General features: G+C 44.9%; 1 protein-coding gene across 4 annotated transcripts in view; it reads right to left on the bottom strand.

The window, feature by feature from the left end:
* Positions 1-24,727, bottom strand: part of ITGBL1 (integrin subunit beta like 1) — a 250,987-nt gene that overhangs the window by 7,783 nt on the left and 218,477 nt on the right. For all 4 annotated transcript variants that reach the window (XM_073349140.1, XM_073349157.1, XM_073349130.1 and 1 more), the window contains exons 9-10: positions 19,906-20,022; positions 1,629-1,775 (exon numbers count right to left, since the gene is read on the bottom strand). In XM_073349140.1, the coding sequence (XP_073205241.1) occupies positions 1,629-1,775; positions 19,906-20,022 (264 nt within the window). The remainder of the gene's footprint in view (positions 1-1,628; positions 1,776-19,905; positions 20,023-24,727) is intronic.

Here is a 24,727-nt window from a genome sequence, read left to right as displayed (position 1 = left end):
GGGGAGAGTAGATACCTCCAGGGATCTAGCCCTAAAGGCAGGGTTTACCCAGAAGGTGGTGGAGCGAAAGCCTAGGAAAGGTCTCCAAGAAAGAGCAGCAAATTGAGACGCTGCAGACATTGGCTGATGATTGGACAGTCCCTGAGGTGGAACCCAGAGTAGAAGGTGGGCCCCGGTTCCCCTACCAGCCACTGGGGAAGTGGCACCATCAGGAGAGTGGGGGAGAAGACTGTCATTTTGGATGGAGAGACTTTGATAACTCCCGGAAGGGGAAAACACACAGCGAGCTGGCCAGAGGGCCATGCCACAAAGAGAGTGCACCCTGAGTTGCAGAGAGAGAGAGAGAGAGATGGGGCAGCAGGGTACACCAACAAGCAACAGAAAAGGGAGGAGCTAATCCTCAGAGCAGCCAGGAGGAGGCACCCTAGCAGTGAAGGGAGCCTGGTACAATAATCAAGAACAGAATTCTGACCCATTACGTTACCTAAAGAGAGAGGGCCAGCTCTTTAGCCCTGGTTACATTCCTTTTGCACCAAGTTAAAACTCCCACAAAGAGGCAACGAGGGAGTTGCCTGATGCAGAGGAACCCTGCAGCCAGCTTTACACCAGCTGCCGCTGCTCCTTGTCCACACTGGGGAGGCTATGGAAGAAGCAGGGGCATGGCTGGAGCATGTGGGGTCAGAAAGTACGGCACTCCAGAGCCAGCAGCATCGTCCCCAGGAGACCATTCCAGTTGGCATAAATTGGTGGTGGCTGCTGGAACTTGTGCCAGAGGTTGGTTCAGCCTCCTACCGCCCCCCCCTTTGCTAGCCCCAGCATCAAAGAAGGCAGGATGTAGGCTTGGACCCATGTTTCGTCTCCCACATTGGTCTGCTGGGGGGGCGGGGAGGAGGTGTGAGTGTGAGATATTTTTATGTGGGTGGTTTACACCATAGCGAGCCAGAAATCCTCTTTCCAGTGAAATAAATTGTTCCAAGCCTGGGAGAGAATACCCCGAAAGAGCTTAGTTTAGTTATATTTCAGAAGCATCTAATAATTATTTCTCTCTTTAGGCCAAATCTATACAGCTGGACTCATATGAAAAAACACAACAGTGCAGATAATATGTTTTAAAATGTTTTTAAAGGGGGGGGGGAGAAGCCTTAGGGAGATTGTGGGTATTGCCAAGGCCTTGCTTTCCCCTCGCATGGCTTTTGGACAGGCATAGCAAGTGCTGCTGCTCAACATGGACCCCACAGTGCTACTTGAGGCACTCTGCTTTCCTTTATTAGCACCGCCGTGCCGCGGGCAGCCCCTGCCACTCAGCAGCACTCAATCAACTAGCATAATTTAGTTCATAGGATACAACTGCCCAAGACAGATGCAGACAAAAACAGCTCTGTGAAATCCCATGCTGTTGGCAAATGGCACTGGAGAGCAAAACAGCTGAATGCATGTGCACGTAGGGAGCGTTTGACACAGTGGGTGTGATAACGAGGTTAGATGCATTATAAAGCCAGTTATACCAGCCCTCTAACAATGGGTGACTTTGGAAGAAAGTGTTATTAAACAACAGTAACCCACGTCCATACATTTTAATCTTCCAGAAGAGTGATGTAAGGTAGCTCAGCTACCAATGCATTGCTTACCCTTTCCCGAGCACAATATGCCATTGGCTGATTCACAAAAGCTTTTGCTCTCATCTTCTGTCATGTTGCACTTTCTTGGGTGTTGACACAACTGTCCAAACCATCCATCCTCGCAAACGCATCGACCGCAAGAACAGAGGCCGTGGCCTGTAATGACAGCAGGGGAGCAAGCATGTTACACAGACAGGAGAAATTACCTACATTTCTAGCTGAGGAAAACACTGAGGCAGCTCGGCATGGAATTGCCTAATTGAACCCCGAGGCAGGGCTCATTCTGGGTCAGAATGTACTGGTACAGCAGGCCTACGAGACAGGAAGTATTATCGTCTTCAGCTATCCTGGCCTTGTGCTAAGCAAGGTGACCCGGTAATGTAAAGAATGGCTGGGCTCTGGCCTCTCAATTCCCTATCCCCAACTCTTCTCCCTTGCAAGAGCCCTTGCCCTCCTCCGCTTCCTGTGGCTCCTGTCCCACCATACCAGCTAGCACATTGGGCATACCACAGAGCTCTCTCTCTCTCTCTCTAGGATGGGATGATCCATATGCCACAGCACAGTACAGCATTAACAAAATAAGTGGCTGGCAGAAAGGGGTGGACATTTGGCAGAGTCATCTGAATCAACAGATAAGGCTGGCAGGGAACGTGCAGGGCCCATCACAGGCAGCTGCACCTATGTTCCACAGTTCTTAAAGGGAAGAGTAGGAACTGAGAAGGTGGTGAGGCAGATAACTACGTGATTGCCTGCTTAGGAGCGAGTGAGTAGGATGGTAGCTGGTCAGGGAGAGGAGGTAGGTGAGGGAGGCCAGAAATCTGGAGTTTGGGGACAGGCCTTGGGAATATTTTTGGTCTCTTTCCAAACTTTTGAAAATCCCTCCCCTGAGGAGAGCAATGGGCATAGTCTTGTCCTCAGTCCTAGCCCCAGCTGTTAACTCACACTAGCCCCATCAGTACCAGTGACAGGCATCCAAGTGCGAAGTCTGACAGCTGCTGCTTGTGCTACTGCATGACACCTCACGCTGTCTTCTTATAACAAAGATGAGGAGCAAATGGCGAGGTGTCACAATGGATTCCTTTCACAGGCGTGGCTAGGCCTGACTGCAGGAGTTAAGGCAAGGCGTCCTAAGGGCAGATGGCATGCGGAAGAGGGTGCGAGGGAGAACAGGAATCCACTAGCGATCCCTCGGGATATATATATATATATATATATATATATATATATATATATATATATATATATATATTGGAGGTGGCTGATTAAACAGCAGTACAAAGGATACTGGGGAAGAAAAAGAGAGGGACAGAAGAAAGGATAAAAGGCTGGAGAATAGGGAACAGGGAAACAAAATAGGGAGGAAACGGGGACAATGAACGGATGGAAAATGAGGGCCGGTCAATAAAAGAGGACAGGCGAGTGAGGGAAATACACCAGAATATGTGTGAAAACAAGGGAGACGCAAGACTGGGAAGCTTGATTTGTTCAGGGCGGAGGGGGAACAGAGAGAGACAGACAGTTGAATAGAAAACTGAGAGCACAAGCCAGAAAGGGAAAGGAAGCAACAAATGGGAAAACCTGAAAGCAGATAGATGATGACAAAGGACAAAAGAAATGGAAAATATGCAAAGAAGCAAGAAATGACACAAAGCTGAAAGCTTAGTACATTATACTGAATATATTCACATTTCGAGACTTCCCTGCCTTTGCATAGCAGGGAATACATTTTCAGTGTTTTGAAGATGGACTCTGTACATTGTAAGCAAGGATTATAACATAACTATTATAAGGGCAGAGGCAATGAAAAGGAAGGGGGTTAGGGCTGATTGTGTTGGTGGGCTGGGCAGAGGGGAACTAGAATGAGGATCATTCTGGCAGAGTGTGGGGCTGTGGGAAAAGGAGGGACATACCAACACATTTATGCTGCTAATTCGGGCACAGCTCCCAAGGCAACGATGCAGCTTAACATAATAAATCTTGAAGTAGCATGGGAGGCAGACACAAAGGAGATACAAACCAGGTAAAATGGAATTCCTCAGCACTTCAGTGATATCCAACTACTGTATTAATTGATGTTTTTGAGCTGTTCTTATTCACAGACATGGAGATATTCAGATCTATATTTGAAGTCTAGTGATGTAACAATTGCTAGACCATTCATTGATTATTTCTTCATTTTGGATCCTAATAAGAGTAAAACATTAAATGCTCAATACCTACATGCTTCATGGTATGGTGGGTATGCCTGTCTATCTCTGCACTCGCCTTCACAAATATCGGTTGTCTCTATACATTTAACATGTATATAAAACACTACATATTGGTAAACCATAAATAATAAGCAGTCCTGTAACATTTTAGCTTCCATTTTAAGTTGGGTAACAATGAGATTTGTGTTACATACCATAGAAGGCTAAGGATGGCAGCCATCTGTACTTTCCCATATACTGCTATAGTTTAGATTGCATAAGGATATGGGTAAAAACATATGATTTTCTATATTTTCTCATCATGGCCAAGTTTCTCCAAGGGTATTTTGCCTCTTTCACTTTGTTTTCTTTTGTAAAATATGGATTAAATCTTTAAAATATTTCATATATTGAAGAACTGACTATTCAATACATTGAATAGGACTCGCATACTGGAAAATTATTTTTAGAGGTGCAAATACTTGTACTCCTGCAAGCACAAGTGAGTGAATGTGTGATTCACACTGATCTCAATGCCCTCTCTGTGGTTTAAAGAAAGCAGAGAATGACCACATCTGCAAAATTACTGCACAAATCCAGTTAAAAGTATCGTAACTTTTGGTTTGGTTTAGAAAGATTTTTTGTTGTTTTTTAATGGGACTTGTGCAATAATTTTGCTGATGGGGCCATTCTCTGCCTTCTACATACCCGACAGAATCCTGAAGTGGAAAGCTCTCTTTCTTAAGAAGTTTACTTCACCATGTATAGCTGCTTTCAGATTGCCACATGTTAATCATTAGCGGTGGGAGAAAGGACAATGCTATCTTGGTGGAGCAGTGAGAACACAAGGGGTACTACTCATCACATTGGCTTTCATGATACTAGCCTCTGTCTTTTTCCCCAAAAGGTATCCTTTGGCATACAGCAGCTCCTCAAACTTCTACATTAACTTCAGATTCATGCAGCCATGCAAGCCTTCAAATATCAGTGAAGGAGCGAGCTGTCTTCATGCTGCAGCTTTGACATCACAGGATAGTTACACTTGAGTTCTGGAGGTCTCCATACACCCACTGTTAAGTTTTGGGGTTTTTTTAAATCTCTTGTTACTATTTGGGGGAGAGGATCCACAGTTTAAACTCATATTTATTCATGAAATACAAGGAGTTCCCGGTGTGATTTACTAGCACTGCAGAGTGGTCAACCTTGTGCCCAGGAGCCTCCTAGAGTTTCAAGGCACAGTCTGCATTGCTGGACCATCTCTTGACACTGGCTGCACTGCCTCCTCCAGCGCAGGCTACACCAAAACATAAGCCCTGAGACCAATTCTAGCTGCATCAGAGAAACCGACTAAAGTATGAGATAAGAGTAAAGGATATGACTTGCCCACGGCATCTGTTTCACTGCTGGTGCTTACCAACTTCCATGTCAAAACACTACTTTGATGTGCCATGATCACTGCAAACAGCTGAGACTCCATCAAAGCAATTTGGTTGGTTGAAAAGATCAGGCCTATCAATGTATTCTGCTGTTTTAGATAGTCCAAGAGTTGGTCCATTGCTGTTGATGCTACCAGTGCTGGGGTAACCAAAGAATGAGGTTGGGAGTTGAGGGTAAGGTTGACTCCAAAATGGGAGGCCAGTGGTCTCACTTGACTCAAAGCTAAATACCACATTACCATAGGCAATGCACTGTTTGAAGTACAGACCGCTGAGCATCACTCAAATAGCATTATGGGGCTACACAGCCTTGGTGAGGGCTGGCAATACAGTGCCAAAATATTGCGTCCAGCTCAATTCTCAGGTGTAGAGGCACTGCTTTGACTTGTCTATTCCATCTGACCCATGCCATCACCAATGGCACAGATGAAGTGGGATCTCAACCATGTTTTTTCCTAGACCAGTTTGTGAGGATGTCCAAGACAGCTCAAGTTGTACCAATTGGTAGTACAAAGAGAAGCCAGGAGGGCTTTTAGATGCTTCCTCCAGAAATTGATTTGCTGAGACATCTGTAAGCAAAGCTCCGAGTGGAGCCAGTCCTGGTCCCTTATGAAGAACAGGAGGCAATACTGGAGTTAGGACTACTGTCTCATCATATACTGCTTTACTGTTGTTATTATTAATAAACACTGCTTGCCCCCAACCCTGAAAGACAGCATAAAGTACAGGATAATCATCAATCTACCCAGGTGGGCCAGCCAATGCTGATCATGCTGCATCCGTGAGCTGAAAAAAAATATAATAAGTAATAGGGGCAGAAGAGCACTAGTGTTCTGCTGCAACTGGAGAGCCAGTCATGATCCAGGATACCTCCATCCTCAGACAGGACCTGAACATTAGAGAACTGCTCCTAGAATGCAGCTTACATATATCAGGAAAGTTGTCATTAGCCATCCTCTTCTGGGACCAGCATGTTGCGCCTTTGTGCCAGGGCATAGAGCCTAGAATGGGAGTCTGTATCTATTAAAAGAGCGCTGCGGAATCCATGACAGGTCCTATTACAACTTCTGTCTGAATGAACGCATCATGGCTCTATTCCTGGTACTGTGATGATGGACTGCTGAATTTTAAGTGTCTCATTTTAATCATGCAGAAACATGGTAATAGGGTCTCAGTTATGTATACCCTCATTTATCACATCCTTCCCCTTATGTCTACCTACCGACACATGGGCAGCTGGTCTGGAAAGCAAGCTATTAATCAATCTGTGCTGGTCAGAGAATGCTAGTGACAATGTTTATTCAAATCACTTTGATATTTCAGGATTAGATGCTTGCTGAAATGAGAAATGTGAATGACAATCTGAGTCTCCCTTCCTCATGCTCAGAAGCACTCAGCTCTCACTTTAACAGATTCTGTTCAGTCACAGGGTTTAGCTTTCCATTCTCTGCAGCTGGAGCGCTATGATTATTCTTTCCACATTATCACATGTCCCCTGAGAGTGATTGCCTAGGTTATGGTATTGCCTAGGTCAACAGAGCAATGGAGAGAAGAAGAAAAGCCAGGGGATAAGGAGCTCAGCAAGACATCCCAGCAACAACTGTCAGTGAAACTGACGGAGATGCAAGATTAAACAGAGGAGGAACAAACGAAGAGAAAAGAGACTGGCTTGTGAGTTGCCAGCACAAAGATGATGGTTGACATTTTGTGAGTGCATAAGGGCACTTAGGGACATGATGCAGGTGAAGAGAATGAGATTGAAGGTACGGCCCTATATGATCCCCTAGAGTGGGACTGTTGGGGAATAGAATTCATCAAAAGAGATCAGAAAAATAGTAAGAGAATCAAGCCAAAAAATAGTCCAACGAAGTGTCAAGGGAGGATATGATGTCAAGGAGGGTGAAGTGATAAATGGCAGTGGAGAGGGCAAGAAGGATATGAATGGAATAAGTTCCCTGAGGTGTGACCTGGAAGAAGTTACTTGAAACTTTGTGGGCAGCAGTTTCAGTGGAGTGGAGGAGGTGAAAGCCAGTCTGGAGGATGAAGGAGGAGGAGGGGCATCAGTTGTAAATGGCTCATTATATGAGTTTAAAGGGGAAGGGGAAGAGGGACCTAGTGGAGAGACAGCTGGGGTCAAGGGTTGGCTTTTTGAGGATGAGGAAAATGAAAGCATTCTTGTACTTAGAATAGGGGAGATTAAAGAGGAGGGGGAGTGAGTGATGAAGGGACCAAAAAGGTTGGCAGGTGGGAGGAGATGGGGACAAAGGCACAGATGGAGAGATTACTCTGAGTTCTCATTTTCTCTCTCTAAGTGACAGGTGAATAAAGAAAAAGGTGCTGAGAACGGGGAAGAGGGAGGCCACAGTGGCCTGGGATGATCTTGAAGAATTTGGAGAGATCCTGAAAAGGGAGGGAGGAGACCACAGGAAGGGGAAAGGTTTGAAGAAGGGAATTAAAATCACAAATAAGCAATTTGCTTTGTTAGCCTGGTCTCAGTGTACTTCACATGGGAGGCAGTGGAGCAGTGAATGTAAAGAAACATTTGTAGTGAAAGAAATCTGTGGAGTCCTCAGAGGTGATCAGTGGCACGGGACCAGAAATGGAGGAAGCCAATGTTGGAAGTGAGTGGAGAGGAGGGAGCGGGAGTGAACCCATGACTTTAAATGAAGACAAACATCTGCAACATGTGTTGCCTAAGGAACAAACATAATATAACAATATTAGCATACACCTGCCACTGATAAATTATGGTATGAAGTTGAGGTTGTCCTGTCCAGCAACACCATTGGGATTCAGGGTGTCAGCACACTATCACTCCTAGAAATTATGTTTGGGAGTTGGTATGAGACTCCAACTATTTTCCTCAGAGAGCTCTGTAGCCTTCTCCATAGATTGGCTACACAACTCTAAACACCTCCTTCAGAATGCACCAATATTGCCGTGACTGATGGTCAGGACGGGTGAGACTCTGACTGGCAGAGATATGGGTTGGCACAGACACAAGATAGACTAAGTTCCACTCTTTTATTTACAAGGATGTAAATTACTGAACAGTGATATTAGAGGTCAAGAGCAGAACAGCTGCAGTACAGAATTTCCAGGACTCCAGTAGAACAGCCAGACTCAAATTCTTAGCCAAATGCTTTGTCTCAAAACACTGTCCCAGCTGATCTGTAACTCCTTTGCAAACACACTGCATTATTTACCATGACTATGGGCTTGTCTTCACTGCAAAGTTAACTTGAGTCATAATTTAAGTGTTGACTCTGACTCGATTCCAGTCCAGTCCCTCAACTAGAGCATTTTGATGCTTTAAACTCAAGTTGGCTAAAATGTGTTCACTGGTAACATGCCCACTCTACAACACTGCTAGTCCTCCAGTGTCTTCCCACAATTCCTCCCATATGCCAAGAAGGACTGACAAGTTTTCCCACAATTCACTGGAAAGGAATCAGAGTGTCTCTGCTTACTGCAGCACAAAACCCCCTGGGATATGCCCCCAGACACCATAGCGACACCAATGAGGGAGTGCAGCAGCAGTGAGGATGCAGTAATTTGGATAGTGCATTTCAGTGTGGCTGTTCACACCCACATTAGGCTCACTGGGTATTCAGACCAGGGTACCACTCATCCAGGCTAACTCTGCAGGAAAGACATACCCATATACAAGTGAGTACAGTGCTAGTATGGACACAACAGCTTGAATATTATTATTTCATCGTGTGGTTGAGGTGTAACTCACGTGTAGATAATGCCAGTTAACTCTGCCGTGAAGACATATGGTTGTCACTCAAAATCACCTCTCCAGCCACCTGATCTAGATGTCAACCAAAAACAATCCTGGATTGCAGCTGCTGTGTCTGTACAAGTGACTTGCACAAAAGGAAACCATTTGCAACACAAGAGAATTCCCCGCATAAGTTATTGTATTGCTAAAGAATCTCTACCTTTGAGGCAATGGGTGACTACAGCCTCTGAGGAGAGAGACAGCATGGTCCTCTAAATCCCCCTTTTAAATATTCTATTAACTCAGCTCACAAAAAGAGATAGGTGGACCTGTAATGGACACCTCTCTGCCACATCTCATAAAGGAGACAGTAATAAATCAATTAATTTTGGCTACTGTTTATTTTTCACAGCCAGCTTGTCCAAGAGTTCACTCGCATTCACAGTTATCCAAACAAGTTCTCCTATGGCTTCATTAGCACCAGAAGCCACCTCCTCCTGGCAAGCATTTGGTTTCCCGGAAAGGGTCATTTTCCACTAGCTCAAGCTGTGTCTGCACTACTTTATATTTGGCTCTCCAGGTCATGATGTGGCCAAAAAAATGCTAGACAAGGTTGAACTTTTGAAGGGGGAGGGCAATAGCAGAGCTCATCAGCTAATGGGCCGTGGGGCTGCGCATAGAGTTTCTGCAGAGAATTTCTTCTATAAAATCAAACCAGAGTAGGTGAACTCAAACAGTGCCCATTCTGGTAAACACACATTTGTATGTCTTATTAAAAATATGCCATGAATATGTATTATTCTAATATTAATATACATTAATATCCAATTTATATTATTTAAAAATTAATATAAATTCTTCAGTCAAAGTTAGATTATAATTAGGATATAAATAATATGGTCTATTTTACTGGTTCATTAACACTCAGGCTGAGGGCCTGTAAAGAAAATACAAGGGGAACAAGGAAAAGATTAATGAATCCAGGGCTACCCAGGAATTCAGTTGTCACCATACAAACTTAGGTCTGGTCTACACACAGTTGTTGTGCCGGTATAATTATTTCAGACAGGGTATTTTGTTTGTTATTTAATCACAATAGTTACAGCTGTACAGCCCCCTAGTGTGGATGTAGTTATATTGGTGCCTTATGCTAGGACAGTTTAATCTCTTCCCACACAGGACTAAGCTATACTGACATAAACTCACACCAGCGTAACTGCATCTGGCCTAGGGGTGTTGTTCTGCTCTAACTGTTCCAGTATAGTTAAAGTGTTTTATGTTTAGACAAGCCCTTAAAGCAGGAAGTAGTGACAGAGCTCGTGTCCATCTGCTCCAGAAATACAGCCCCCAACCATTTGAACCCCTGATAGCAGACACTTGAGCATGTCTGACAATCCAACCAGCAGAAGGAACTGCATGTAAACCATTAGCCAGCACACTGCAAGAGGGAAGGACAAAACCAAGGGAAATGTTGAATTTCAATCAAGGCCGTCCCTAGCTATTTTGGTGCCCTACGCAGCCCTCCTGCGGGGGGCTGTGTGGGGCCCCAAGCCTCCGCGGGGGGATGGCCACTTCCTGTGGGAAGTGGAGTGATGCGGCCCCAACCTGCTAACCCCCCCTGGCTCCCAGCCGCGTGCTGGGGCGTGGTTCCCCCCTCTCCCCAAGCCTGGGAGCGGAGCAGGCTGGGACCGGGTCACTCCACTTCCCGCACAAAGTGGCCAGCCCCCATCCCCCACAGTGGCCTGGGGCGGGGCCTGGAGCCCCAGGCTGCTCTGCTCCCCTGGCTCCCAGGCTTGGGGGGAAAGCGCCCCTCAGCACTTGCCGGCTGCGCAGCTGGGAGCCAGGGGAGTGGAGCAAGCTGGGGCCGGGTCACTCCACTTACCACATGGTGAGTGCAGGGTCGGGCCTGGCTGCAATCTTCAGGGGAGTGGGGGCGGGGAAGGATCGAGGGGCCTGGGGAAGAGCCGAAGCAGGGGCTGGAGCAGCTGCACAAGGCACCGGGAAATGTGGTGCCCCACATTTCCTGGTGCCCTACGGAGCTGTGTGCTTTGCATATGGGTAGGGACGGCCTTGATTTCAATAGTAACTTACCACATGAAAGCTTATGCTCTAATAAATTGGTTAGTCTCTAAGGTGCCACAAATCCTCCTTTTCTTTTTGCGGATACAGACTAACACGGCTGTTACTCTGAATCCTACTATTAAGTCATGGCCAATAAGACAGCTGTGGCAGACCCCCACTTTGCCATCTCCTTCCAGCCTTTCACTGGTGTATTGCTGGTTCCCAGAATCCCACTGATCCCTCTGCTGAAATTAAGTGCTATCCTGCCCCTTCTAGGGGTATGTCTACACTACGGAATAAGGTCAAATTTATAGAAGTAGGTTTTTTAGAAATCGGTTTTATATATTCGAGTGTGTGTGTCCCCACAGAAAATGCTCTAAGTGCATTAAGTGCATTAACTTGGCGGAGTGCTTCCACAGTACCGAGGCTAGAGTCAACTTCCGGAGCATTGCACTGTGGATAGCTATCCCACAGTTCCCGCAGTCTCCGCTGCCCATTGGAATTCTGGGTTGAGATCCCAATGCCTGATGGGGCTAAAACATTGTCGCGGGTGGTTCTGGGTACATATTGTCAGGCCCTCCTTCCCTCCCTCCCTCCGTGAAAGCAAGGGCAGATAATCGTTTCGCGCCTTTATTCCTGAGTTACCTGTGCAGACGCCATACCACGGCAAGCATGGAGCCCGCTCAGGTAACTGTCACCCTATGTCTCCTGGGTGCTGACAGACATGGTACGCCATTGCTACACAGTAGCAGCAACCCCTTGCCTTGTGGCAGCAGACAGTACAATACGACTGGTAGCCGTCATCGTCATGTCTGAGGTGCTCCTAGCCATGTCGGCTGGGAGCGCCTGGGCAGACATGGGCGCAGGGACTAAATTTGGAGTGACTTGACCAGGTCATTCTCTTTAGTCCTGCAGTCAGTCCTATTGAACCGTCTTATGGTGAGCAGGCAGGCGATACGGATTGCTAGCAGTCGTACTGTACCATCTTCCGCCAGGCAGGCAAGAGATGAGGATGGCTAGCAGTCGTACTGTAGCCGAGCAGCCATGAGATGTGGATGGCATGCAGTCCTTCTGCACCGTCTGCTGCCAGCCAAAGATGTAAAAGATAGATGGAGTGGATCAAAACAAGAAATAGACCAGATTTGTTTTGTATTCATTTGCTTCCCCCCCTCCCCCGTCTAGGGGACTCATTCCTCTAGGTCACACTGCAGTCACTCACAGAGAAGGTGCAGCGAGGTAAATCTAGCCATGTATCAATCAGAGGCCAAGCTAACCTCCTTGTTCCAATAAGAACAATAACTTAGGTGCACCATTTCTTATTGGAACCCTCTGTGAAGTCCTGACTGAAATACTCCTTGATGTAAAGCCATCCCCTTTGTTGATTTTAGCTCCCTGAAGCCAACCCTGTAAGCCGTGTCCTCAGTCGCCCCTCCCTGCATCAGAGCAACGGCAAACAATCATGCATCTGAGAGTGCTGTCCAGAGCAGTCACAATGGAGCACTCTGATGGGGTTAAACATTGTCGCGGGTGGTTCTGGGTACATATTGTCAGGCACCCGTTCCCTCCCTCCCTCCGTGAAAGCAAGGGCAGACAATCGTTTTGCGCCTTTATTCCTGAGTTACCTGTGCAGACGCCATACCACGGCAAGCATGGAGCCCGCTCAGGTAACCGTCACCCTATGTCTCCTGGGTGCTGGCAGACGCGGTACGCCATTGCTACACAGTAGCAGCAACTCATTGCCTTCTGGCAGCAGACAGTACAATACGACTGGTAGCCGTCCTCGTCGTGTCCGAGGTGCTCCTGGCCACGTCGGCTGGGAGCGCCTGGGCAGACATGGGCGCAGGGACTAAATTTGGAGTGACTTGACCAGGTCATTCTCTTTAGTCCTGCAGTCAGTCCTATTGAACCGTCTTATGGTGAGCAGGCAGGCAATACGGATTGCTAGCAGTCGTACTGTACCATCTTCTGCCAGGCAGGCAAGAGATGAGGATGGCTAGCTGTCGTACTGTACCATCTTCTGCCGAGCAGCCATGAGATGTGGATGGCATGCAGTCCTTCTGCACCGTCTGCTGCCAGCCAAAGATGTAAAAGATAGATGGAGTGGATCAAAACAAGAAATAGACCAGATTTATTTTGTACTCATTTGCCTCCTCCCCTGTCTAGGGGACTCATTCCTCTAGGTCACACTGCAGTCACTCACAGAGAAGGTGCAGCGAGGTAAATCTAGCCATGTATCAATCAGAGGCCAGGCTAACCTCCTTGTTCCAATAAGAACAATAACTTAGGTGCACCATTTCTTATTGGAACCCTCCGTGAAGTCCTGACTGAAATACTCCTTGATGTAAAGCCACCCCCTTTGTTGATTTTAGCTCCCTGAAGCCAACCCTGTAAGCTGTGTCGTCAATCGCCCCTCCCTCCGTCAGAGCAAAGGCAGACAATCGTTCCGTGCCTTTTTTCTGTGCGGACGCCATACCAAGGCAAGCATGGAGGCCGCTCAGCTCACTTTGGCAATTAGGAGCACATTAAACACCACACGCATTATCCAGCAGTATATGCAGCACCAGAACCTGGCAGAGCGATACCGGGCGAGAAGGCGACGTCAGCGTGGTCACGTGAGTGATCAGGACATGGACACAGATTTCTCTGAAAGCATGGGCCCTGCCAATGCATGCATCATGGTGCTAATGGGGCAGGTTCATGCTGTGGAACGCCGATTCTGGGCTCGGGAAACAAGCACAGACTGGTGGGACCGCATAGTGTTGCAGGTCTGGGACAATTCCCAGTGGCTGCGAAACTTTCTCATGCGTAAGGGCACTTTCATGGAACTTTGTGACTTGCTTTCCCCTGCCCTGAGGCGCATGAATACCAAGATGAGAACAGCCCTCACAGTTGAGAAGCGAGTGGTGATAGCCCTGTGGAAGCTTGCAACGCCAGACAGCTACCGGTCAGTTGGGAATCAATTTGGAGTGGGCAAATCTACTGTGGGGGCTGCTGTGATGCAAGTAGCCCACACAATCAAAGATCTGCTGATATCAAGGGTAGTGACCCTGGGAAATGTGCAGGTCATAGTGGATGGCTTTGCTGCAATGGGATTCCCTAACTGTGGTGGGGCCATAGACGGAACCCATATCCCTATCTTGGCACCGGACCACCAAGCCGCCGAGTACATAAACCGCAAGGGGTACTTTTCGATAGTGCTGCAAGCTCTGGTGGATCACAAGGGACGTTTCACCAACATCAACGTGGGATGGCCGGGAAAGGTACATCACGCTCGCATCTTCAGGAACTCTGGTCTGTTTCAAAAGCTGCAGGAAGGGACTTTATTCCCAGACCAGGAACAGACCCGTTGGGGATGTTGAAATGCCTATATGTATCCTTGGGGACCCAGCCTACCCCTTAATGCCATGGCTCATGAAGCCGTACACAGGCAGCCTGGACAGTAGTCAGGAGCTGTTCAACTACAGGCTGAGCAAGTGCAGAATGGTGGTAGAATGTGCATTTGGACGTTTAAAGGCGCGCTGGCGCAGTTTACTGGCTCGCTTAGACCTCAGCGAAACCAATATTCCCATTGTTATTACTGCTTGCTGTGTGCTCCACAATATCTGTGAGAGTAAGGGGGAGACGTTTATGGCAGGGTGGGAGGTTGAGGCAAATCGCCTGGTTGCTGGTTATGCGCAGCCAGATATCAGGGCTGTTAGAAGAGCACAGGAGGGCGCAGTACGCATCAGAGAAGCTTTGAAAACCAGTTTCATGACTGGCCAGGCTACGGTGTAAAAGTTCTGTTTGTTTCTCCTTGATGAAACCCCCCGCCCTTGGTTCACTCTACTTCCCTGTAAGCTAACCACCCTCCCCTCCTCCCTTCGATCACCGCTTGCAGAGGCAATAAAGTCATTGTTGCTTCACATTCATGCATTCTTTATTCATTCATCACACAAATAGGGGGATGACTACCAAGGTAGCCCAGGAGGGGTGGTGGAGGAGGGAAGGAAAATGCCACACAGCACTTTAAAAGTTTACAACTTTAAAATTTATTGAATGCCAGCCTTCTTTTTTTTGGGCAATCCTCTGTGGTGGAGTGGCTGGTTGGCCGGAGGGCCCCCCACCGCGTTCTTGGGTGTCTGGGTGTGGAGGCTATGGAACTTGGGGAGGAGGGCAGTTGGTTACACAGGGGCTGTAGTGGCAGTCTGTGCTCCAGCTGCCTTTGCTGCAGCTCAACTATACACTGGAGCATACTGGTTTGGTCCTCCAGCAGCCTCAGCATTGAATCCTGCCTCCTCTCATCACACTGCCACCACATTTGAGCTTCAGCCCTGTCTTCAGCCCGCCACTTACTCTCTTCAGCCCGTCACCTCTCCTCCCGGTCATTTTGTGCTTTCGTGCACTCTGACATTATTTGCCTCCACGCATTCGTCTGTGCTCTGTCAGTGTGGGAGGACAGCATGAGCTCGGAGAACATTTCATCGCGAGTGCATTTTTTTTTTCTTTCTAAGCTTCACTAGCTTCTGGGAAGGAGAAGATCCTGTGATCATTGAAACACATGCAGCTGGTGGAGAAAAAAAAGGGACAGCGGTATTTAAAAAGACACATTTTATAAAACAGTGGCTACACTCTTTCAGGGTAAACCTTGCTGTTAACATTACATACATAGCACATGTGCTTTTGTTACAAGGTCACATTTTGCCTCCCCCCACCGCGTGGCTACCCCCTCAACCTTCCCCCCTCCCTGTGGCTAACAGCGGGGAACATTTCTGTTTAGCCACAGGCAAACAGCCCAGCAGGAATAGGCTCCTCTGAGTGTCCCCTGAAGAAAAGCACTCTATTTCAACCAGGTGACCATGAATTATATCTCACTCTCCTGAGGATAACACAGACAGATAAAGAATGGATGTTGTTTGAACGCCAGAAAACATACACTGCAATGCTTTGTTGTACAATGATTCCCCAGTACGTGTTACTGGCCTGGAGTGGTAAAGTGTCCTACCATGAAGGACGCAATAAGGCTGCCCTCCCCAGAAACCTTTTGCAAAGGCTTTGGGAGTACATCCAGGAGAACCGCGAATGCCAGGGCAAAGTAATCCTTTCACATGCTTGCTTTTAAACCATGTATAGTATTTTAAAAGGTATACTCACCGGAGGTCCCTTCTCCGCCTGCTGGGTCCAGGAGGCAGCCTTGGGTGGGTTCGGGGGGTACTGGCTCCAGGTCCAGGGTGAGAAACAGTTCCTGGCTGTCGGGAAAACCGGTTTCTCCGCTTGCTTGCTGTGAGCTATCTACAACCTCATCATCATCATCATCTTCGTCCCCAAAACCTGCTTCCGTATTGCCTCCATCTCCATTGAAGGAGTCAAACAGCACGGCTGGGGTAGTGGTGGCTGAACCCCCTAAAATGGCATGCAGCTCATCATAGAAGCGGCATGTTTGGGGCTCTGACCCGGAGCGGCCGTTCGCCTCTCTGGTTTTCTGGTAGGCTTGCCTCAGCTCCTTCAGTTTCACGCAGCACTGCTTCGGGTCCCTGTTATGGCCTCTGTCCTTCATGCCCTGGGAGATTTTGACAAAGGTTTTGGCATTTCGAAAACTGGAACGGAGTTCTGATAGCACGGATTCCTCTCCCCAAACAGCGATCAGATCCCGTACCTCCCGTTTGGTCCATGCGCTGGAGATCTTTTGCGATTCTGGGACTCCATCATGGTCACCTCTGCTGATGAGCCTGCATGATCACCTGCAGCTTGCCACGCTGGCCAAACAGGAAATGAGATTCAAAAGTTCGTGGTTCTTTTCCTGTCTACCTGGCCAGTGCATCTGAGTTGAGAGTGCTGTCCAGAGCGGTCACAATGGAGCACTCTGGGATAGCTCCCGGAGGCCAATACCATCGAATTGTGTCCACAGTACCCCAAATTCGAGCCAGCAAGGCCAATTTAAGTGCTAATCCACTTGTCAGAGGTGGAGTAAGGAAATCGATTTTAAGAGCCCTTTAAGTCGAAATAAAGGGCTTCATCGTGTGGACGGGTGCAGGTTTACATCGATTTAATGCTGCTAAATTCGACCTAAAGTCCTAGTGTAGACCAGGGCTAGGACATGTCAGGTCTCTCATTCCAGAAATGATCAAAGTTGACCAAGAGACTTTTCATTCTCAGAGAAGGAATAAGATAAAAGAAAAATAAAGAAGTATAAGCAGAAAGAGCTAAATGTGGCTGGTGAAGTCTAAAAAAGGAAACTTGAACTCACATAGTGGCTAACAAGGAAAACAGAACTATTGCAGACTAGGAAACCAGGCTCAAGGAGAGTACAAATGCATTACACTTGATTTTGTTGGTAAGGTTCTAACCAAGTACTTTCAGATAAACTTATAGGACAATATTCTACGCACTGAATGCTGCTACAGAATCCCAACTAAGGGCAGTTCAGAGAAAGATTCAGAGAAGGCTTTTGGCACTTGGATTGTTTCACTGATATAAAAATTATATTAAGAGCAGCAGAAACTAGAAAAAGCTTATTTTAGACAGAAAATAACATTTTGTTATTCTTTAGATCTTGGTCTGGCCACCCATATCAGGAGAAGAGAAATTTCTGTAATTACAAAACAATGTATTGGAGGGTGCGAATGTAGTTGTATCATTTCTCAGTACACTCCCAGTGACTCGTAACAGTAAATCTTATTCATTTGGGGACAAAATGTTAATGACTAAGTTACCAGTTCAAATAAAACCAGAAAAGTTGAGCTAAGATTTGGATTCAACTTTACATTGGGTTTGTACTTTCATAAGCTTTTGTATTCTTACCTGTTTTTCTTTCAGTCAAAATAAGTCAAAACATGGATTATTTAATGAATGGATTAATCTTTGGCACTCCCATTACATAGAACTATTTAGACCAAAAGGGAAAATGAGGATTTGTTTGGATAATAGTACAGATTTAATGTAATCCCTTGCACGAGAATGGTCAGGTGACTCTGTCCAATTACTATTCTTCTTTCATCATATGAGTATTAATGAGAGAGTTCTCCATTAATTAATGAGAGAGTTGTCCAGTCAAAGATAAAAGTTAATATGGTAGCTGTGTTAGCTGTAAGGAGGAGTATTGATAATGTTTGTCTATGAATTCTGAGGGCATTCAATTTACTTAGTATTATCACCAAGACACTGGCTGATTATGAAGAATAGACAGGGTATTCTAATTATCAGAAGATGCTTAGTTTTGTTTTTGATATATATATATATATTGAATTCAATAAGACTGACCTTTTCCGTTCTCTTAACTGCTGCTTTCTCGTTTCTTTCACAAACAGGTGACATTCAAATTACTTCTTTTTGATGCATATTGTATTGAGTGGCTACTTAATTTAAATAACTCCTGTTTAGGCTATTTTATTTAATTGATTTATTTATTTATTTTTACTGACAACCAGATTTTCACTACAATTTTGTCAAATAACTACTTTCTGTAGATCAGCACCTTCACACCAATATTTTCTATCACCCCCAACCTCCATACATTTTTGTATATAATTTTCATGCATGAAAATAAGAAAGCTATGTCCTAAAATGTGTCTGTGTTCATACTAATCACTATTAAAACCAGAGTCATTTCAGAAAAATCAGTCAAATAGAATAGCAACCTTTAGAGCAACATTATCACAATTTCTTTTAAAATATTGTCTCTCTCTCTCAAATGAATTTGAAGTACTGCATACTACTATTCTCCATGACAGAAAAATAAATCAATGACAGAGTTTCCATTGTCTTATCAATGACATAAGAATAAATAATTTATTTGTAGCTATGATATAGCACGAAATCTGCAGTGTGCTTAGATTCTGTAAGATTTAGGAAATAAATTCCGATTCCTTGCTGTTGCTGATAATTTGAGCCTTTTCTATTAATGATAATGATCTATAGTACCTTTCATCCCCAAAAATCCCGAAGTCCCTTCCGGTACACCAATGATCACTTTATACACCACTGAAGGAACTTTGGTGGGCATGTGTGTGAACTGTTAATGATGCACAACAACACTACACATTACAAAACTATTTAGGGGTACACATGACGAGTTCAGCTTATGCAGGGATTGTGAAGTAGGCAGGTGGTAGAATGTACTGGCCATCAGCTGCATTTAACACTTCCACTCTTATGAAGAATGCTATTGGATCTTTAATTTATTTATGAAATGACCAAAAGTGATCAGTAGAGACACTATTTTTCATGTCTAATTTAAAAGATGCCTTCTTCGGGAAAATGGCTCTTAATGCTGTGCTGGGCCATTGGGTCAATATTGATTGGGAGAAGAGCACTGCTTCTTGAATCAGGTCCCTGGTCTAAATATCAGCCCAATCTAATGCTGGTTACTTTGTGAGAGCTCGTGGGGCCATTGAATATGGTGGGATTGCTGTAGGTGTACCAGATGATACTAAAACACAATGGTCATTGAATATCAGCTGTTAAAGCCATTTCACACATTGCTGAGCATTGCTAACTTAAAAATACAAAAAAGAAAAATGTGATACCATTGGTAAATCTTCAATCAAAGTCAAAAAGTGAAAATAAGATAATTTCCTCCATAGTTTTCCTTTAAATATCTGCACAGATTTCTGATACATTTTGATGATATCTATGTAAGAACTTCAGCACTGTGTAAAATATTATTGGGCACATGTGATCTGCCTCACTGTTAAAGACAGACATTTTGATATATTTAATTAAAATATTCAGTTCAGAGGCTTGTGGGATTGTTGTTGTTTCTTCTTTTTAAGATATAGATGTACTACAATCTACTGCTGCGGATAGTTTCCATTAATGCTCTTTTGTAACAAAATCCGGGGAAACAGGGAAAGCCACAAATTCATACAGAATTATTGCTTATTGAAATGAATACATACCCCCACAGACATTGCCATCCATATCTTCACACTGTCGATCATCACATTCACAGGTTTTACCATGAACTCTGTTATCTCCTGGAGGGAAACAAGTGCACTGGCCACATTCACAATTCCCTGTAAGAAAACACAGTTGTTAGGGTCACAGCATCATCAAGATTTAACAGATTTAACAGAATGTTCTGCTCCTACAAAAACATAAAGCCCAAGTCAGTCTATGTTAGCTGAAGTGTAAACACTTGTAAGAAAGAAAACTATTGAAAACAAAATAATGTCATGTTGCTGGTGGGAATGGCATTAATTTTCTTTATTATTTTATTCTGGTCAGTATTCATGGGAATTTTATCACATGATAGCCCCTACCTTTACATAGCTGAACTATGGTATATGTTTCCTTATGTAATTAACTCTCCAAACTAATTCAAAACATTTGGTATGTGTGGTATGAACACCAAATGTGGATGCGATTAAAATGAAATCATCTAGAAAAGTAATTTACAGAGTGGCCCAGGAAAGCTTTCTAGCATGGGATACTAGTAGCATAACTCGAACACTTTGGTACAAATTCCAAATAATAGGAAAGTAAAGAATTAATGCTCCTATGACCTATCCTCTTTCTTAAATGGAGGTGAGTCTGCACCTGCGGATCTGGATTTGAAGGACACAGCAATGTGAAATGCAACCTCTGCAATATTCTTCCAGCCTCACCAGTCCTCTCTATACTGGGACTCCATAAAGTTAGAAGGGATAATGGAGCCAGCCATGCTCCAACAGATGCTCTTCCCCAATAACCTCATGAGCACTGACTGAGGCAGGGGCCTCTGGAAATATAGTATGTGACCATGTAAGAAAAGACTATCATAATGGATGGGATCTCCTAATGGATTTGATTTGGAAATCTCGACTTGACCAGTTTTTCCGCTCTTAAAAAAACAAACTCATAAAACATAATTGCAAGGCAACCTTAATCCTGGCATTTCCTAATTTTTCAGTGCTTGACTTTGCAACCTTAATGTTCATCTAATGTAGTATTTTGTATGCAATAACACTGTAGGGTGCTACAAATGTATATATCTAGGAATAATGTAATGCAATTGAGAAGTTACATTAAATGTCAGGAAAAGGGTGCTAATGACAAAAATTATTAGGATGTGCAAGACATTTAGAATTTAACCAGAGAAAGCACTAGCCTGAATCAAAGCTAATCCCATTTTCAAAAGTGACTTAGGCACTTAGACTAAGTCTCCTTGAAAAACCATTGTTGAATTTGGGACACAGTCTCCTAAATCACTCAGGCTATGTCTATATAGCATTATGGAGCCAGGAGGAGTGAGTAACCCAGCTCAAGTTGACAGACTTGAGCTAGCAGGGCTCACACTAGTGCTCTACAAATAGCTGTATAGACAGCACCTTGAAGTTGAAGACAGACCCTCCCACTCCCCTACCCCCAGGCTTCAGAGCCTGAGCCACCACTTCCAAGCACTGTCTATAGAGCTGTTTTTAAAGTACGAGCATGAGCTCTGCTAGCTCACTCTCTCAGCTTGGGCTGGGAGGGTCACACCTGCTGTCTCCAAAATGCTGTGTAGACATAATAAAAGTACCTTACGGAAATTTTACCAAAAGCTATTTTGAACTCTTCAAGGTTAAGAGTTGATTCAAATATGTATGGCTGTGATTTTGAAATGTTTTAAAAGGTACATTTTAAAAAAAATCTTTTTATTGTGGTGACAAATAAGAATCTTACACAAATTAACTCATGCATTTTTTTTCCTTTTACAAATAGTTCCAGAATCTTGTCATATAATGTAACTCCTTTCTACCTTTTTGACTACATTAGTAAAAATGGCGCTGTGTTGCTAGAGCAGTGACTTGATTTTAATTTTTAGTTTACATTTCAAAGAACCGGAATGATCGTTGGACCTGAGGTTTTGAATGTTTTCTTTTTCTGCTCAACCGGGGTGTACTCAAGTGACCTCCAGCAATTTTCACGTTTATAAACAAACAAATACATAAATAATCCTCAAGACAGCCAATTCCTCAGATAGACAGACCAAAGGAAAGACAGATGACTAGCATGCTGAGGAGGACTAAATTTCAGGTCACCACATAAAAGATGCCTCCCCAGAAAAATCAGCAGAGAGCATTTTCAGAACCCAGAGTGAGATAATCCGAGCCAGAGTACTAATTTATCAAACGCACCTGCACAGAAATAACAGCAGGCACACTCTCTATGACCTTATTCTCTTACTTCTTATTGTGATAACCATACATGCAGTACAAATTCAATCGTTTGAGAGTAATTAGAGGCTCACATGAAACCAAAAAGAGATCAGCACTTTACTTACATACTCTTTCTTTGACTTGAATACTAGGTTTACCATAGCAACCTGATTATGGAGGAAAAGCTACTACCAAATACATCCTAAACTCTCTTTAAAATTCCAGGGCATATAGAAACAATTAAACACTTGAGGACTATAATAGTCTGCACCTTTTCACCCAGGAATGCACGCACTACACCTTGTGAGGCTGAAGAGAAACAACTTGACTCCAAACGTTTAATATCAAGTGGCTTCCCTTGCCTCTTGTTATACAGGGGTGGCCAATGTTTTTTGAGCTGTACAAAGAAAAGGAGTACTTGTGGCACCTTAGAGACTAACCAATTTATTTCAGCATAAGCTTTCGTGAGCTACAGCTCACTTCATCGGATGCATACTGTGGAAAGTGTAGAAGATCCTTTTATACACACAAAGCATGAAAAAATACCTCCCCCCACCTCAATCTCCTGCTGGTAATAGCTTATCTAAAGTGACCACTCTTCTTACAATGTGTATGATAATCAAGGTGGGCCATTTCCAGCACAAATCCAGGGTTTAACAAGAATGATTGGGGGGGCGGGTAGGAAAAAACAAGGGGAAATAGGTTACCTTGCATAATGACTTAGCCACTCCCAGTCTTTATTCAAGCCTAAGTTAATTGTATCCAATTTGCAAATGAATTCCAATTCAACAGTCTCTCGCTGGAGTCTGGATTTGAAGTTTTTTTGTTGTAATATCGCAACTTTCATGTCTGTAATCGCGTGACCAGAGAGGTTGAAGTGTTCTCCGAGTGGTTTATGAATGTTATAATTCTTGACATCTGATTTGTGTCCATTTATTCTTTTAGTAGAGACTGTCCAGTTTGACCAATGTACATGGCAGAGGGGCATTGCTGGCACATGATGGCATATATCACATTGGTGGATGTGCAGGTGAACGAGCCTCTAATGGTGTGGCTGATGTTATTAGGCCCTGTGATGGTGTCCCCTGAATAGATATGTGGGCACAGTTGGCAACGGGCTTTGTTGCAAGGATAGGTTCCTGGGTTAGTGGTTCTGTTGTGTGGTATGTGGTTGCTGGTGAGTATTCGCTTCAGGTTGTGGGGCTGTCTGTAGGCAAGGACTGGCCTGTCTCCCAAGATTTGTGAGAGTGTTGGGTCATCCTTCAGGATAGGTTGTTGATCCTTAATAATGCGTTGGAGGGGTTTTAGTTGGGGGCTGAAGGTGACGGCTAGTGGCGTTCTGTTATTTTCTTTGTTAGGCCTGTCCTGTAGTAGGTGACTTCTGGGAATTCTTCTGGCTCTATCAGTCTGTTTCTTCACTTCCGCAGGTGGGTATTGTAGTTGTAAGAATGCTTGATAGAGATCTTGTAGGTGTTTGTCTCTGTCTGAGGGGTTGGAGCAAATGCGGTTGTACCGCAGAGCTTGGCTGTAGACAATGGATCGTGTGGTGTGGTCAGGGTGAAAGCTGGAGGCATGTAGGTAGGAACAGCGGTCAGTAGGTTTCCGGTATAGGGTGATGTTTATGTGACCATCGCTTATTAGCACTGTAGTGTCCAGGAAGTGGATCTCTTGTGTGGACTGGACCAGGCTGAGGTTGATGGTGGGATGGAAATTGTTGAAATCATGGTGGAATTCCTCAAGGGCTTCTTTTCCATGGGTCCAGATGATGAAGATGTCATCAATATAGCGCAAGTAGAGTAGGGGCGTTGGGGACAAGAGCTGAGGAAGCGTTGTTCTAAGTCAGCCATAAAAATGTTGGCATACTGTGGGGCCATGAGGGTACCCATAGCAGTGCCGCTGATTTGAAGGTATACATTGTCCCCAAATGTGAAATAGTTATGGGTGAGGACAAAGTCCAGCCACCAGGTTAGCCATGACATTGTCGGGGATAGTGTTCTTGACGGCTTGTAGTCCATCTTTGTGTGGAATGTTGGTGTAGAGGGCTTCTACATCCATAGTGGCTAGGATGGTGTTATGAGGAAGATCACCGATGGATTGTAGTTTCCTCAGGAAGTCAGTGGTTTCTCGAAGGTAGCTGGAAGTGCTGGTAGCGTAGGGCCTGAGGAGGGAGTCTACATAGCCAGGCAATCCTGCTGTCAGGGTGCCAATGCCTGAGATGATGGGGCGCCCAGGATTTCCAGGTTTATGGATCTTGGGTAGTAGATAGAATATCCCAGGTCGGGGTTCCAGGGGTGTGTCTGTGTGGATTTGATCTTGTGCTTTTTCAGGGAGTTTCTTGAGCAAATGCTGTAGTTTCTTTTGGTAACTCTCAGTGGGATCAGAGGGTAATGGCTTGTAGAAAGTGGTGTTGGAGAGCTGCCGAGTAGCCTCTTGTTCATAATCTGACCTATTCATGATGACAACAGCACCTCCTTTGTCAGCGTTTTTGATTATGATGTGAGATCCAGGAATACCAGGATAATTACACAGGCATATTTACCAGCTTAGGAACCTAATATTTCCAAGCACTGACAGTCAGTCATTCTTTTTGTTATTTCTATAC

This window comes from Lepidochelys kempii, chromosome 1, assembly GCF_965140265.1.
Source record: "Lepidochelys kempii isolate rLepKem1 chromosome 1, rLepKem1.hap2, whole genome shotgun sequence".
Lineage (NCBI taxonomy): Eukaryota > Metazoa > Chordata > Testudines > Cheloniidae > Lepidochelys > Lepidochelys kempii.
The sequence above is the reverse complement of the archived record's forward strand: the minus strand, read 5'-3'. Positions and strand labels throughout refer to the sequence as shown.